At 35.6% G+C, this 14,021-nt stretch overlaps 1 protein-coding gene across 3 annotated transcripts in view; it reads left to right on the top strand.

Annotated features, from left to right (window-relative positions):
- The window catches only part of PIAS1 (protein inhibitor of activated STAT 1), a 123,831-nt gene that overhangs the window by 73,583 nt on the left and 36,227 nt on the right, over positions 1–14,021 (top strand). For all 3 annotated transcript variants that reach the window (XM_004758612.3, XM_045067437.1, XM_004758614.3), the window contains exons 3-6: positions 3,806–3,890; positions 4,142–4,189; positions 7,742–7,832; positions 8,469–8,603. In XM_004758612.3, coding sequence (XP_004758669.1) covers positions 3,806–3,890; positions 4,142–4,189; positions 7,742–7,832; positions 8,469–8,603 — 359 coding nt within the window. The remainder of the gene's footprint in view (positions 1–3,805; positions 3,891–4,141; positions 4,190–7,741; positions 7,833–8,468; positions 8,604–14,021) is intronic.

Here is a 14,021-nt window from a genome sequence, read left to right on the forward strand (position 1 = left end):
AAATGCCACATCTGGGAATTGATCCAAAGAAAGTAATAACTACCCCCTTTCAAAAAACAAACATGAGCCCAAAGATGTTCACAGAGTTGTTTCAAATAATGTAAAATTAGAAACAACCTAAATAGCTAATCAGGGGAGTAATTAAGATTTTCATTATATCCCATAGACAGAATACAATCCCATAATTAAAATATGGTAATAGAGATTATAATTGAAAAATGTAATAAGGGTGATGTTTTTAAAAGTGAACTTTCAAATTGTTCATACAATTTGATATAAAAATGACTAAAAGGAAATACTGTTAAATGGTAAATAGTTAGGATAAAGGGATAATGGGTCATTCTTTTCCTGTTTTCTGTGATCCAGTATAATGCTAAACTGCATGAAGAGATGTATACCACCCAGATTAGGGGAGCTAATGAACCTGTATTATGAGAAGAATATGGGCTTTGGAGATGTTTAGATATGAGTTCCAATTCTGCTTCTACTTAACCTAGTCTGAGGCCTTGGCAGCTACTTAATAACTTTGAATATCAATTTCTAAGTCTGAAAAAGGAGCAGATACCTTTTTTTTCATAGTTGTATAGGTTAACAGTAGTAGTAGTAGATTAACAGTAGTATAGTTGTTGGTAAAAATATTCTTTTAGTCCCATCACATCTGGAATAATATATCAGTTTATAAACAACCATAAATCTCAGTGGCAAACAAGGTTCACGTCTGGCTTATGTTATTTATTAGGTACAGATTGGTTGTGGCTGTGCTTTATGTTCTTTCCACTCTAGAATCAGGGTGGACTGGAACTAAAGGTGGTGAAACGAAAGGAGAACTCATGAAGGCCTGCCTAGAAGTGGTATACTTCCATTCATATTTCACTGGCCAAGGCTAATGTCAGTGGCACTGGAATAATCTTATTTAGAATAAGCATATATACTATGACAGAGTGTGTCCAGTTCTTGCTGTTGCTTTCAGGTTGTGACAGCCCGAAGTATGCCTGAGAGTTAGGATGGTGAGTAATTCTGCACTGTCCCCTGAAATACAGTGAGAAGGGTTGAGAAAGAAGGGCTCATTAATGCTGTCTAAAATACTTGAAGAATGGCTGTCCCTGGATGTGGTGTATGACACTGATGGGTAGAAATTACTGCATTATGTATTTTGACTCAGTATAAGGGCATAAGGAGGAAAGCAGATAGAAAAGGAAATTGTTGGTTGTTTTAAATATCTTACCTCATTTATATTCTTCAGAATAACTATGAAGTTGTGTGTGTGTGTGCTTATGTGTAAATAAATATTGGAGGAGGAAACATCACAGAGTGGATAAGTACCTATGGTCATATGGCAAGTAAATGGCAAAGCCATTTTGGAATCTAGGTTACATGACCTCATCTCTTTCCACTAAATTTTGCTACTCTCTGTAGGGTTGCATGCTTTCTTATAATTTTACTGTTAATATCAGCCATCTTCTGCCTGACAAGGTAATGGCCACTTTCCTCCCACCTCTTAGTGGGTTCAGACAAAGTTTGAGGAAAGGTTGAAGGGAAGGTTGAACTCTAGATTGGTGGTCTGCAAACTTACGTGATCAAATGCACTTCTCAGTAAAATAAGTTAGCGCAAGTGTGTGTGTGTTTGTGTGTGTGAGAGAGAGAGAGAGAGAGGGAGAGAGAGAGAGGGAGAGATATCTATTAAGCTATTATACTACTATTCTATATGTTATAAAGAAAAAAAGGTTAAAAAGTTAAGATTTTACATAAAATTTTAGATATTTTTATAAACTAGATCAGAGATTTCATGTACAATCTTAACTTTTGAAACTTAAATTTACAGGTAGGTAGGTCCTTGTTCTTGTATCCCAGTGCATTATCTGGTATATCTTCTGAGATGCATACCCCTAACATTAGAAGTCACTGTTGTGGATGATACGCTGGACTCCTTTTTTAGTATGAGGATTCTGTGATTCTTTTTGGCCTGAGTTTTTCTGAAGGGGGTAATAATAGCTTAATTGCCCTTAGAAAAGTTTTTAAGATAGTCTGTTACTGAGACAAAACTCTAAATTTGTCACTGGCATTCATTCATTCATTCAAATTAAGCCTGAAAACCACATAGATGAAAGGTGCCTTTCCAGATAAATTGTAATAACTTCATGAGCATTACAGTCTAAAAGAGTTTGTAAGTAGGGGTTATTACGAAGTAATAAACCTCATTTCTGTGTGTGGCACAAGCAACTGTCTCTTTATTTTAGTCATGTCTTTTTTATCTAAATCTGCATGTGTGTGTCTAAAACTTACTGTACTCACACATTCTAAAATGAATCTGAAGTTTTGCCTAAAGAGAAATATGAATTTTTATACTTGGGAAATTATTTTAGCACTGCATTAGAGTGGAGCCAGAAATCCAAATTAGACCAAGCCTACTGGATTAAAACCTTCATAGAGAGATATCCTTTAAGAAGGAAAGGAGTTACTTGCATTGTTTGAATGAGGAAGCTGCTTTTCTGCATTCTTCTAGTCCTTGGTTATCAGCCATTTGCCAGGTTGGTACCTCACAATTAAGATAACTTTCTGGTTAGTAACTCTTTCTTGGGGATAGATTCTTTAAGAAAAAGCCTTCCCAGTTCACAGAAAGCAGAAATGCAAATCTGGCCTTTAAAAGATGCTTCTATATTGAGATGAAATTGTAGATCAGCAGTGATCTTTTCCATTTTTTTTCTCATCCTGATACATTTTGTAGATTTTTTAGTATGACATACTGCAATTTGGTGGTAATTGTAGGGGAAGTGTTGCTTACAAGTCAGTTCAAATCCCGTTTAAACAAGAGGTGGCCAAATTCAGCTACTTTTTTCTGCATGGCTTTAAGTAGCCCACAGGCCAGGATTTCCTTGATAGTAACTTTTAGTGATCCTTTTGTTCTAGAAAATTACCCTGAAAAGTATAGTTTAAATAGTTTGGTATTTTTAAATTGTCATATTCTTTAATTCATTCAGCAATCATTCATTGCTTCTTTGTGCTAAGCACCGAGGAGACATTAACGCTGATTTTTAAAGTATGTATGCAACTGGTATAAGCCAATAGAATTATTTTTGCTCACAGCAGCATGCTACAAGAATCCCTGCTCATACACAGACCTGCCCTTTTTGCCTGCTCTCTTGTTCTCTCTCCCTGCTCCCCTTCCCCTCGCTCCCTTCTCTTCATTCCCTTCCTTCCCTTCTTTTTGTAGCTCTTACCTTCTTTGAGGTAGTGACCACAGGCAAATTCTGAAGTCAGATCATCTAAGTTTAGGAGAAACTAGCTATGGTATTTACTGTATAACACTTGCATGATACAGTTAGGTAGGAGCTGGTAAAATTCATATTTTGCCTTAAAGACCAAATGTTACCTCACCTGTGCAGATCTCCAGATGTGTATATTTGTTACTTAGCTCAGAAATCACGTGTCTTTAAATGGGTTTATATTTTTCTATTTTAGATAAAATTAATACAAGCATGTTTTTATGCACGTGTGCTCTTTTATATGCACACATTTATATGATTAGATAATTTTCAATTAGTATTTCTTTGATTAAGTATTTTCTGAATTTAAATCCTGATGGCTTTTGGAATTAGCCATTTTGGTGCCTATTTCTGTTACATTACAACTGGCACATTTCTTACTTTTCAGTGCTTTAATTGCCTTGTTATCTAACTCTAGAATACATTCCAGTTAATTAAAGTCATGTGAATAATTGGGCTTGTTTTTCTTTTTTTTTCTGGCTGCTGTGTTCTCTATTGATGAATTTGAAGGTAATTAAAAGTATAATTCTTTTCTTCTTTAGCATCAGACAACAGTCAGCGCTTTCGAGAAACCTGTTTTGCATTTGCATTGACACCACAACAAGTGCAGCAGATCAGTAGTTCCATGTAAGTTTTCTTCAAGTGTATCTTGCAGTTTGGCCTTTGAAACCAATAATATCTATAATAAGTGATTTTTAAAAACAGTGTATTGGGTGAGTCATGCAAATAATTAGTATTGAAAATGCTATTACAGTGTTAATCTGAAGAACAGTTATATCTCTGATAATGTGAAGAACTTTTGGAGTAACAGTATCTTTGAATTAGCTTTCAAGTACATATTTTAAAAATAATTACAGTTCTTACCCTGTCTTTTCTAGGGATATTTCTGGGACCAAATGTGACTTCACAGTGCAGGTCCAGTTAAGGTATGGTATTGCTTACAGTATATATCCAGTGTTTAAAAGTTAATATTCCTTAAAGATCTTAAAAATTATGTAATTTTCAATAAGTATATTGAAAGTACTAGCTTTAGATGTTTGGGTGAGGGAAGACCTCATATTTTTATCCAGTTTAGATTTTAATGTAGCAAGTCATGTACCATATATCTAACCTCCATTTTGGTTGCCATTAGTTGGTTGGGAAGCTCCAGCTAGAGATATCTTTAAAAGATATGATGGTGTGAACTCTTTAGAACTACTCTGTTTATGAAAGTGCAAAGAAAGGCCTTATCCGTATTGATGACAAACTACTCAAATGAGGAACTATTACTTATGTTAAGTGTACAGTGTCTTATAGACTAACAAAACCAAAAACAGTCTAATTTGCTTTGTCCTATATTTTAAATCATTAATTTAAAAACACTCTTCTAGATTTCATGAGGCATCTCTTGATAGTTTTGCAAAGACGAATGGAAAATTTTCCAGCATGGATTCACCGTTTCCCCTTACTCAGTTTCTTTCCTTAGCTCATTTTTTCTAAGGATATCTGAGAACTCTTTTTTGTTAATGTGTCTCTCTGTCTTATATAAACCATTTTATGCTACTCTTTTTACTCTTGGACTATATCCCTGCTCCGCAGTAGTCTTGTTGCAGTAGGAATAGAAGAGGAAGTTATAAGACCATTGTTTACCTCCATAAGCTAAAGTAGGAAGGATAAGTCAAACAGATAGCCACAGTCTCTGTAATTGGATCTGAAGTTGTATGTACAAATTATAATACATTAGGAGGTCAGAAAAGGGAGTAAAGCACCTGCTCATTGCTTCAGGGAATGATGTGAAAAACTCTGATCTTAAAAATAGAATGATGAAAACAGTGAGAAAGCAGTGGAGTGGTTGAAGTCTTGATCTTACTATTCTTCGAAATTTCTATTTATTTATTTATTTTTAAAGATTTATTTATTTATTTGAGAGAGACAGAGAGAGCATGAGCAGGTGGGAGAAACAGAAGGCGTGGGAGAAGCAGACTCCCGCTGAGCAGGGAGCCTGATGCAGGGCTTCATTCTAGGACCCTGAGATCATGACTTGAGCTGAAGGCAAACTCTTAACCAGCTGAGCTATCCAGGCGCCCCTGAAGTCTTGATTTTAGAGGGCACTGACAAAAATGTTCCTGTATAAAATGTATATTATCCTCTGTCAGGGGCAGAACATGATAATGACTGAATAAATTAAAGGATTAAAAAGTATGATGCCTTCATAATAATATATTTTTGTAATTTTGCTTACTTCTGCATCCTCAGTTTTATTTTGTTCATACTGATATGTGACATTATCGTTTGGAGACATTGTTTTTCAAACTGTTGCTTGGAGCCACCCTTAGGGGTCTTGCCAGGTCTTCCCATTCCCTACCCACCCTCATTCCCTACCCACTCCCCCCAACCAGAGTAGTACTGCTTTGATCTATTTTGCATGTTTGACTTCTGGGTTAGTTTTCACTTGAAGAAAGAGTTCCAAGACTAAAATAGAGTTTGAAAACCATAGTCTAGAACAAAAGATCTAGTTCTTGTCCTCAAAATTTTATATTAATATACATGCATTCTGTAACGCAGCAACAGGTATGGTTCAGATTCGAAAGGAATGTTTTTAAGCTGTAGATCAGCTCTCTGTTTCAGAGGTTCTGAGACTTCTGAATATTGGTGGTTAAAAATGGTTTAGCCATTTTCAATTCAAATTCATTTCCAGAACTTGATGAAAAAAGAGCCATTATGTTATATTTTGTAATTATTAGATGGTTGTGAATGTATACTTATTATCCTAATTATAAATTGTATCTAAAGCATGACAATTTGGTCAGGATTAGGGTCAGTGTTTTCTCTATTGGGTTCCAAGTCTGTTCTCATTTATGTACCTGTTTTCTTTTCCCACCACCATGAACTCCTTTACAGCAACTTTCTGTTATTCTTCCTCTTTTCCCTTTGGTTTGTTAAAGTGGCTTAGATTTTCACCTTTTACTTAAATGAATAGGAGTCAGCTTGTCTTATAAATAATTCTTTTTCTGTAGCTTTAGGCAGCCAGAGTCCATGTTTTAAATTTATCATTGCATTGGACTAATTTATTAAAGAACTCTGTGGCATCCTTGTACTGTTGCAGTATAAAGGATTGTCCTGTGGTAGATTTTGCTGGGGTTAGAGATGATCCTGGGAGCTTTGACATCTTTATATTTTCATCTATTTACTGTGTATATTTCAAGAAAACCTTTGTAGATCAGTAATTCTTAACTCTTTTATGGGTCTCTTACCCTTTGAGAATCTGATGGAAGCTACAGATTGTTTCCCCATACAGATGAATGTATATATGTACACAGAAAATTGTCCAATTTGTGGATCCTTTCATACCCAGATTCTGTAGCTGGCAGGTCAAGACCCTACACCATAGATGCTGAGAGAAGATGTTTGTGTGTAATGAATATTTCACAGAATTCCAGTAGGGTTCTTCTTTACATAAAGATGCTGTGAATATTCTATAAAGGTGGAATGAGCCAGGATACCTGGATGGCTTAGGTTGGTTAAGCATCTGCCTTCAGCTCAGGTCATGATCTCGGGGTCCTGGAACAGGTTCCTCATGGATCTACTTGCTCAGCAGGAGAGCCTGCTTCTCCCTCTGCCTGGCATTCCCCCTGCTTCTTTTATCTCTCTCTTTCTCCCTCTTTCATAAATAAATAAGATCTTAAAAAAGTGGGTTGAGCCTTAGCTGTATACCGGGAATGAGGAGGTTATTAATATGTCTTAAATAGCACATTAATGATTTATTTCTTTATCTATGTAAGCATGAGCAGCAGAGTGAGAATTTACAAATTATGTAGCCATCCATAGTCTTCCTGAAAGATTATGCATTTAATTTAGAAACCAATGGTTTTATGAGTTTCTAAAATAGTGTTTTAAATGTATGTGGATATAATACAAATAATGTTATTTTTCCAGACCTTCAGTTCTCAGGGAATAATGGAGTACCTTGGCTTAGTGGATAGAATTTGGTTTGGGGGATGGACTTAACAGCATTTCAGTATATTCTGCTAAGAACCAAAAAAATGACTTTTATAAGCAGATAAGTTTGGGAGCTACTGTGTATTACATCTCCCTCTTAGAAAGTTACAGTGCATGTTACCCTAGCTCTGGGATGTTCTATATTAAGGTAATTGAATTTTTTGAATCAGAATGTCTTAAATTTATTCCACCGCAGAGCCTTTTTTTTCTTCCCTAAAACCTGCTTAAGCAAATGATTGGCAATATTACGAAGACAACTGTAGGTTGATAGTCATGATTATTGAAACTTTCTGTTGATAGAATTATTTATTTCAATTTGTTTAAATATGCTTATTCATCATGTGGAATATCTAGCTCTAGTAGTTTTTGTTGTTGTTAAGATTAGCAACCTTTTATTGATTGATTGATTAATTGATTAGCAACCTTCTAGATTAGCTATTGAATAAAAATATTGAGTTCATCCTTAATAAAGGAAGTTAAACTTGTTCTTTATTGTTTAGGTTTTGTTTATCAGAAACCAGTTGTCCACAAGAAGATCACTTCCCACCCAATCTTTGTGTGAAAGTGAATACAAAACCTTGCAGCCTTCCGGTAAGTTCTAAAAGCTGTGTTTTAAATGCATTGCCAACATAGTTATCAAATAATGACAGCTGTTGTCAATCGTAGTTTTTCATTAAGAAAACATCTTCATTTTGAACGTATATTCAGGGAACTGTGTAAAACACTTGTAACAGCTATGTATAATTAACAGCTGTAACGTTTGCTATGGAGACAAAGTCTAAGACTTAGAGCTGAGTGTGGTAGTTCTAGTTTTATACTGGATTTTGAGAGATAAGAAAAACCTCAGAGGTACTCATGTGAATCCAGAAGCCTGTGGTAGAATAGGGGAAGAATGCTGTGTCTTAGAGAATCAGAGTGCAGACTGTTATTGGTCACCTTTAAAATGTTCCTTATATACTTGCCCAAGAAGCTCTTTATGAATTCATCCTGATTCTTAAGTTGAAGAGATTTGTAACTTTTATTTGCCAGTATTATTTGCAGGCTTACTATAATGAGACTGTAGGGGTGTTCAGAGAAATAATCCTGTAAATGTTGGCTTCTCTAATTTTTAATGAAAATATTCATATTCTAGTATATAGTTTGTGGGGGTTTTTTGTTTGTTTTAGTAATGGAAGTTGAAATGATTATGGAAATAATAAGTGGAAATAAATGATATTTCATCCTTAGGGTTATCTTCCACCTACAAAAAATGGTGTGGAACCAAAGCGACCCAGCCGACCAATCAATATCACCTCACTTGTCCGATTGTCCACAACAGTACCAAACACCATTGTTGTTTCTTGGACTGCAGAAATTGGAAGAGTAAGTAAATTTTATTTCTCCTAGATGTTAGTATCATAAGGAAGGGCTAATCTCCATGGCTACCTGAGCTTATATGTAAATGATATTGTAAAACAAGTTGCAAAAGGATTTATTTCTGTCTCACAATAAATTTTCAACATGTTCCCATTTTTTAAAATGGGATCATGTGGTATTCATTGTTTTATAACCTGATCCTTTCACTCAGCAGTTTATCATGAACATCTTTTTATGGTATTACGTGTTCATCTGCATGATTTCTAACGGCTGGGTCATATTCCGGTATGAATATGCCATAGTTTAGTCTGTTCCCTGTTGTTGAGCAGTTCGCTGATTTATTGATTGATTGATTCATTGCTATTTCAAAGACCATCCTAATAGCTATAGCTTTGCATACATACATCATAATTTCCTTAAATTCCCAGAAGTGAAATTCCTGAGTCAAAGGGCATGCAGAATTTAAAGAAATGTACACATTTATTCTCTGACTTTCAGTGTTTGTGTGCCCGTTGACCCATACCCTCTCAATACTTTCATCTTCTTTAAAATCTTTACCAAGTTTGGTAGGTAAGTAAAGGCACCATGTTGCTTTGATTAGTGCTTCTTTTATTACTGAGATTGTGAGCATATTTTGTCTATTGTGATTTATGTTTTAGAAGTATATCCATAATTTATTTCTTTATTGCTGTTTTTTATATTCTTATTTATGAATTCTTTTTATATTATGATTTAACCTCTTTCACAGATTGCAAATATTTGTTTCCAGTTGTTTGCCTTTTACTTTTATTTATGTAGTTATTCAGTATTTAGAGGACTTAAATTTTTATAGAGCCAGTTTTAACTGGTTTTTTTTTTTGGTAGTCTTTCCTTCTCAGTCCCAGTCAACCTTACGTCTGTCTGCCCTTCCCAAGCTTACATAAATATTTGTTTATATTTTCTTTTAGACTTTTGAGGTTTTCTTATTTTGCCTTTAAATAATCCATCGCAAATTCTGTGTGGTATGAAATGAAAATTTACTTTCGGTTTTTCAGTAGCCAATTGGTCTGATACCATTAACTAAATAAATGCTGATTGAGAAGCTCCCATTACTATATATTTGATTTTTATTTATCCTGTGTGCATTTCTGAATTTTTTTATATTGTTTTTAAATCTTGCATTCTTTTTCTGGGACAATTTCAGAGTGTTATTGATTATTTCAGTTTTATCATGTGAGCTCATGTCTGTTCATTAATTCATTTGAATTTCATTGAATGCTTACTGTATGCCATGCACTGTACCGAAAACTGACAGTACCATAGCAAGAAAAGCAAGTCCTTATTCTTTCAGAGCCTGAGATCTGGGGCCAGGTGGTCACACACAAAAAGGTGAACATACTTACTGGAAGGGCTGTGAAGGATAGGTGTGCGGTGATTTAGAATATTTTAAAAGCTACTTTGAATTAGGGAGAGGTCAGGTAGGGCTTCCCTGAGGAAGTAGTGACTGAGCCAAGAGTTAAGAGGAGGATAGAAGGAAGCAGTTTCAGTGGAAGGTTCAGAGGACACAACCTGCACAAAAGCCCAGTGGCAGGGGTGAGCCTGGTTCTTTACAGGAAACTGAGAGGGAGCCACAGGACTTAGAGCAGAAAGTGGAGAAGAGCCGTGTACAGAATGAAGCCGCAGAGTAAGAAAGGTCCAAGCCATGTGGGCCCTGTGAGGTGCTGCTGCTAATGTTAAGGATAGTCTCTCTCTCTCTCTCTCTTTTTTTTTTTTTTTTTAAAGATTTATTTATTTGACAGAGAGAAATCACAAGTAGACAGAGAGGCAGCCAGAGAGAGAGAGAGAGAGAGGGAAGCAGGCTCCCTGCTGAGCAGAGAGCCCGATGCGGGACTCGATCCCAGGACACTGAGATCATGACCTGAGCCGAAGGCAGCGGCTTAATCCACTGAGCCACCCAGGCGCCCCTCTCTCTCTTTTTTTTTTAAAGATTATTTATTTATTTGAGAAAGCTCATGCTAGGGAGAGAGCACACATATGTGCCCACATGTGTGTGCCCAACCCAGCGGGGAGACGGAGAGGGAGAAGCAGACTTCCGAGGATCAGGGAGCCCGATGTGGGGCTGGATTATTTATTTATTTGACAGACAGAGATCACAAGTAGGCAGAGAGGCAGGCAGAGAGAGAGTGAGAGAAATAGGGAAGCAGGCTTCCTGCGGAGCAGAGAGCCCGATGCGGGGCTCGATCCCAGGACCCTGAGATCGTGACCCGAGCCGAAGGCAGCAGCCCAAACCACTGAGCCACCCAGGCGCCCCGATAATCTCTTTTTAAGTGAGAATTTTACAGTAGTATATTTCTTTTTACAAAACATCGTTCTTCAGAGTGGTAAGCAGTTTGAATGGAGGCCAAAATCATGCAGCATGGTCACCTCTTAGGAGCAAGCTTTTGCTAAAGTATTAGTGGAAGAGAGTGAGTATTAGCCTAGAGCAGTGGCAGTGGGGCTGGAGAGAAGTCGTGGGTTGGTAGGACTGAGTGAGAAATCACAACTAGGGGCCGAGAGAACCCAGAGATGTCAAGGATGATTCTTGGGTTTCTGGCTAGAATGAGAAGGTAAATGATAATATTATCGAGATAGAAGAAACACTAAAAAAGGATTGAGTGTGGGCGTGTTTTTTGTCTTTGTTTTGGAGGAAGGCGTGTTGGAAAACTAGGTGGAGAAAATCATGAGTTCAGTTTTGACTTTTGAGTTTGAGATGCCTGAGAGACACTCAGAAAAAATGTGAGCTGAGGGTGAGGGAGGCCGCGAGGAGAGCAGAAGAGTAATTACAGAGAGGGAGCTGCATTTCCCTGCATTGCTCCCCAGATCTTTCTGGGAATTGGAACAAAATTGTTTTAAATTAGTATATTAAATTAAGGAGGATTAATTTATTTACAGTATTTAATATTTCCATTCCAGGAGCTATATGTTTCTCCACTTATTCAGAGCCCCTTTTATGTTCCTCTGTCATTTAATAGTTTTTTTCCTTATAAATCTGCCATGTTTTTTATTAATTCCTGTGTTGATTACTGTTATAATTGCTGTTTTAAGTAATCTTTTTTCTATTATATTTTCTATTATATTTTGAAAAGATGAATCATTATACAAATAATGATAATCTTAGTACTTACGTCATAATTTGTTTTTGTTCTGTTGTGCTGGCTAGAACCTGTTGTGCTGGCTAGAACCTTCAGAACAATGTTAAATAATGGGAGTGTTAGTGGACATGCCCAACTTGTTTCTTATGAAAATGAGAATACCACTAGTACAAGTATTGATGTAATTAATTTTTGACAGAATTTAATTACATCAACAGTATATGCCTCTATTGCTCTTTTACTGGATATCTTTGTGAGACATGGATTTTGAATTTTATCAGAATCCTTTTTGACATCTATCAAGATTATATTTTTTCCTTTGCCTAATTAATATGTTATGATTAGGTTTTTGAAATCTTTTTACATGTTTTACTTCTAGTGTATCTTGGGGTTTGCCTTTTTGTCTCCCTTATTGAAGAGGGTATTGAAAAATGTTTTTAGTTTTGTATTGTTTTTTTTTTTTACTGTGTGTGAAACATATAGCCTACCAGGATGTTTACAGTGAACTATGGAAGAAGTCTCAAACTGTGGCAGAGGATGGAAATGTGTTGCTGACATACAGCATTAAAGGAGAGAGGAAAGCCTTTCAAATCTCAGAAGGAAGACAGTATGTTCAGTGATTTGAAGGTGATCTACTAGGTTAGATATTTATATAGACCCCAGTCTACAAGTTGGAGACCTTCTTTTTGAAGTAAAGCATTGAAAGAAAATTGTTCTTTACCAAAGCCCAGGAGATAATTTATTAGATTGTTTTTGTCACTACTTTTAATTCAACTTGTAGGGATACTCTGTTAGTTTGTGGAGGATTTCTTATTGTTTGGGGGATTAACTTGCATTTTTAGTTCCACTGAGAAATGTTAAAAATATATCTGCAAAGGAAATAGAAGAGTTAGTGTGTTAGCTAAAGCTAAGGTGGTAATCATGTTACAGTATATAAGTCTGTCAAATGAATATGTTATACTCCATAAACATACACAATGTTATATGTCGATTATGTCTTTTTAAAACTGAGATCTAAAATAATAATAAAAATAATAAATTATATAAAAATAATGTGTGTGTGTGTGTGTGTGTGTTTTAAAAGAAGAGCCAGTATAGTGCTTGAAGGAAATAAGTGAACTATATTGTAACTTATTATCCTACCTCAGGGTAATCATTGCATTTAGCATCTATTAAACTTTCATTGTTTATAGAAGAGTTATTTAGATACTGGTGTAAAGGACACTTTTGAGAGATTATATCTTACTATGGAGAAGATGTCCTGTGAACTTGATAGACAGTTTTGAAGACTTTTGAGAAGGTATTTGACAAAAACATCAGTGTAATGTAATATTTATGAGTAGTTGGAATTAAGTAGTACTTTGAAGGGTTAGCAGAAACATATTATCTACTTAGAAGAGATAGCATGCCACTGTGAAGGTTGGTGTTTTTTTGCTGCTGAATCTCTTTCAGGTGATATAAAATTGAATTCCATATTGTCAGTAAAGTGGTATTTGTTAATACCTGACAGACATTCTTTTTGCTGCTGCTACTTCTTTTTTTAATTTGGTTACATGTTTCAACTAGAGTGAACATATCTTTTCACTGAACTTGTAGTTGTGGTTTCTACTTGATCTCTCCTTAAAAAATTATAAAAAGCCTGAGGGGAGTTTCTAGTATTGAAGATTCAAGCTGTCAGTACATAATTTCACAGTGTTAATTAGCATTTCTCCAGTTTCTGTCATATTTGAAACATTAATCAAATAAATAATAAAGGTGAATAAATTTTTCCCCCAAAGGAAGCCTTTTAGTTTTATTTTAGATTGGTGGCTTGTATGCTCTAAAATTTAGGCAATTTTACAGTTCCTTGTAAATTAGCTTTTCTGACACTTCATTTTTTTCTCCAGAAAATATGTAACATATGAACATGGATAGATTTCTGAACTCTAAATGAAAATTTGGCCTTGCAGAGGATACTGTAGAATATTTTCTCTTGTTGTTAAAAGAGGAGAATGTATTTTTGAAAAGTCTGGAATTTGGTTAGGAGGGTCAAAGCCAACAGGGTGTGTTGTAGCAAGAACTGTTGAGAACTTTGCTAGCCTTGGTCATGAAGTCCACTGTCCTGACAGCCCTGTTCTTTCCTCCTGGGTTTTGTGCCAGCTCTGTCACCAAGCAGATGCACAATTGATCATGAGCACATGATGTATCTTTTTGTTATTCCTTTTCATGAACCACTACTTAGAAAAATACTTATCCTGTCTCCTCTAGGCCTTCTGCGAGGTTTAAATTAAGTAGATTGTATATTTTAAGAGTGCTTCAGAAATTATATGTAGCT

The sequence above is a fragment of the Mustela putorius genome, unplaced genomic scaffold (assembly GCF_011764305.1).
Source record: "Mustela putorius furo isolate JIRA1106 unplaced genomic scaffold, ASM1176430v1.1 tig00003896_pilon_pilon_pilon, whole genome shotgun sequence".
NCBI classification, from domain to species: Eukaryota; Metazoa; Chordata; class Mammalia; order Carnivora; family Mustelidae; genus Mustela; species Mustela putorius.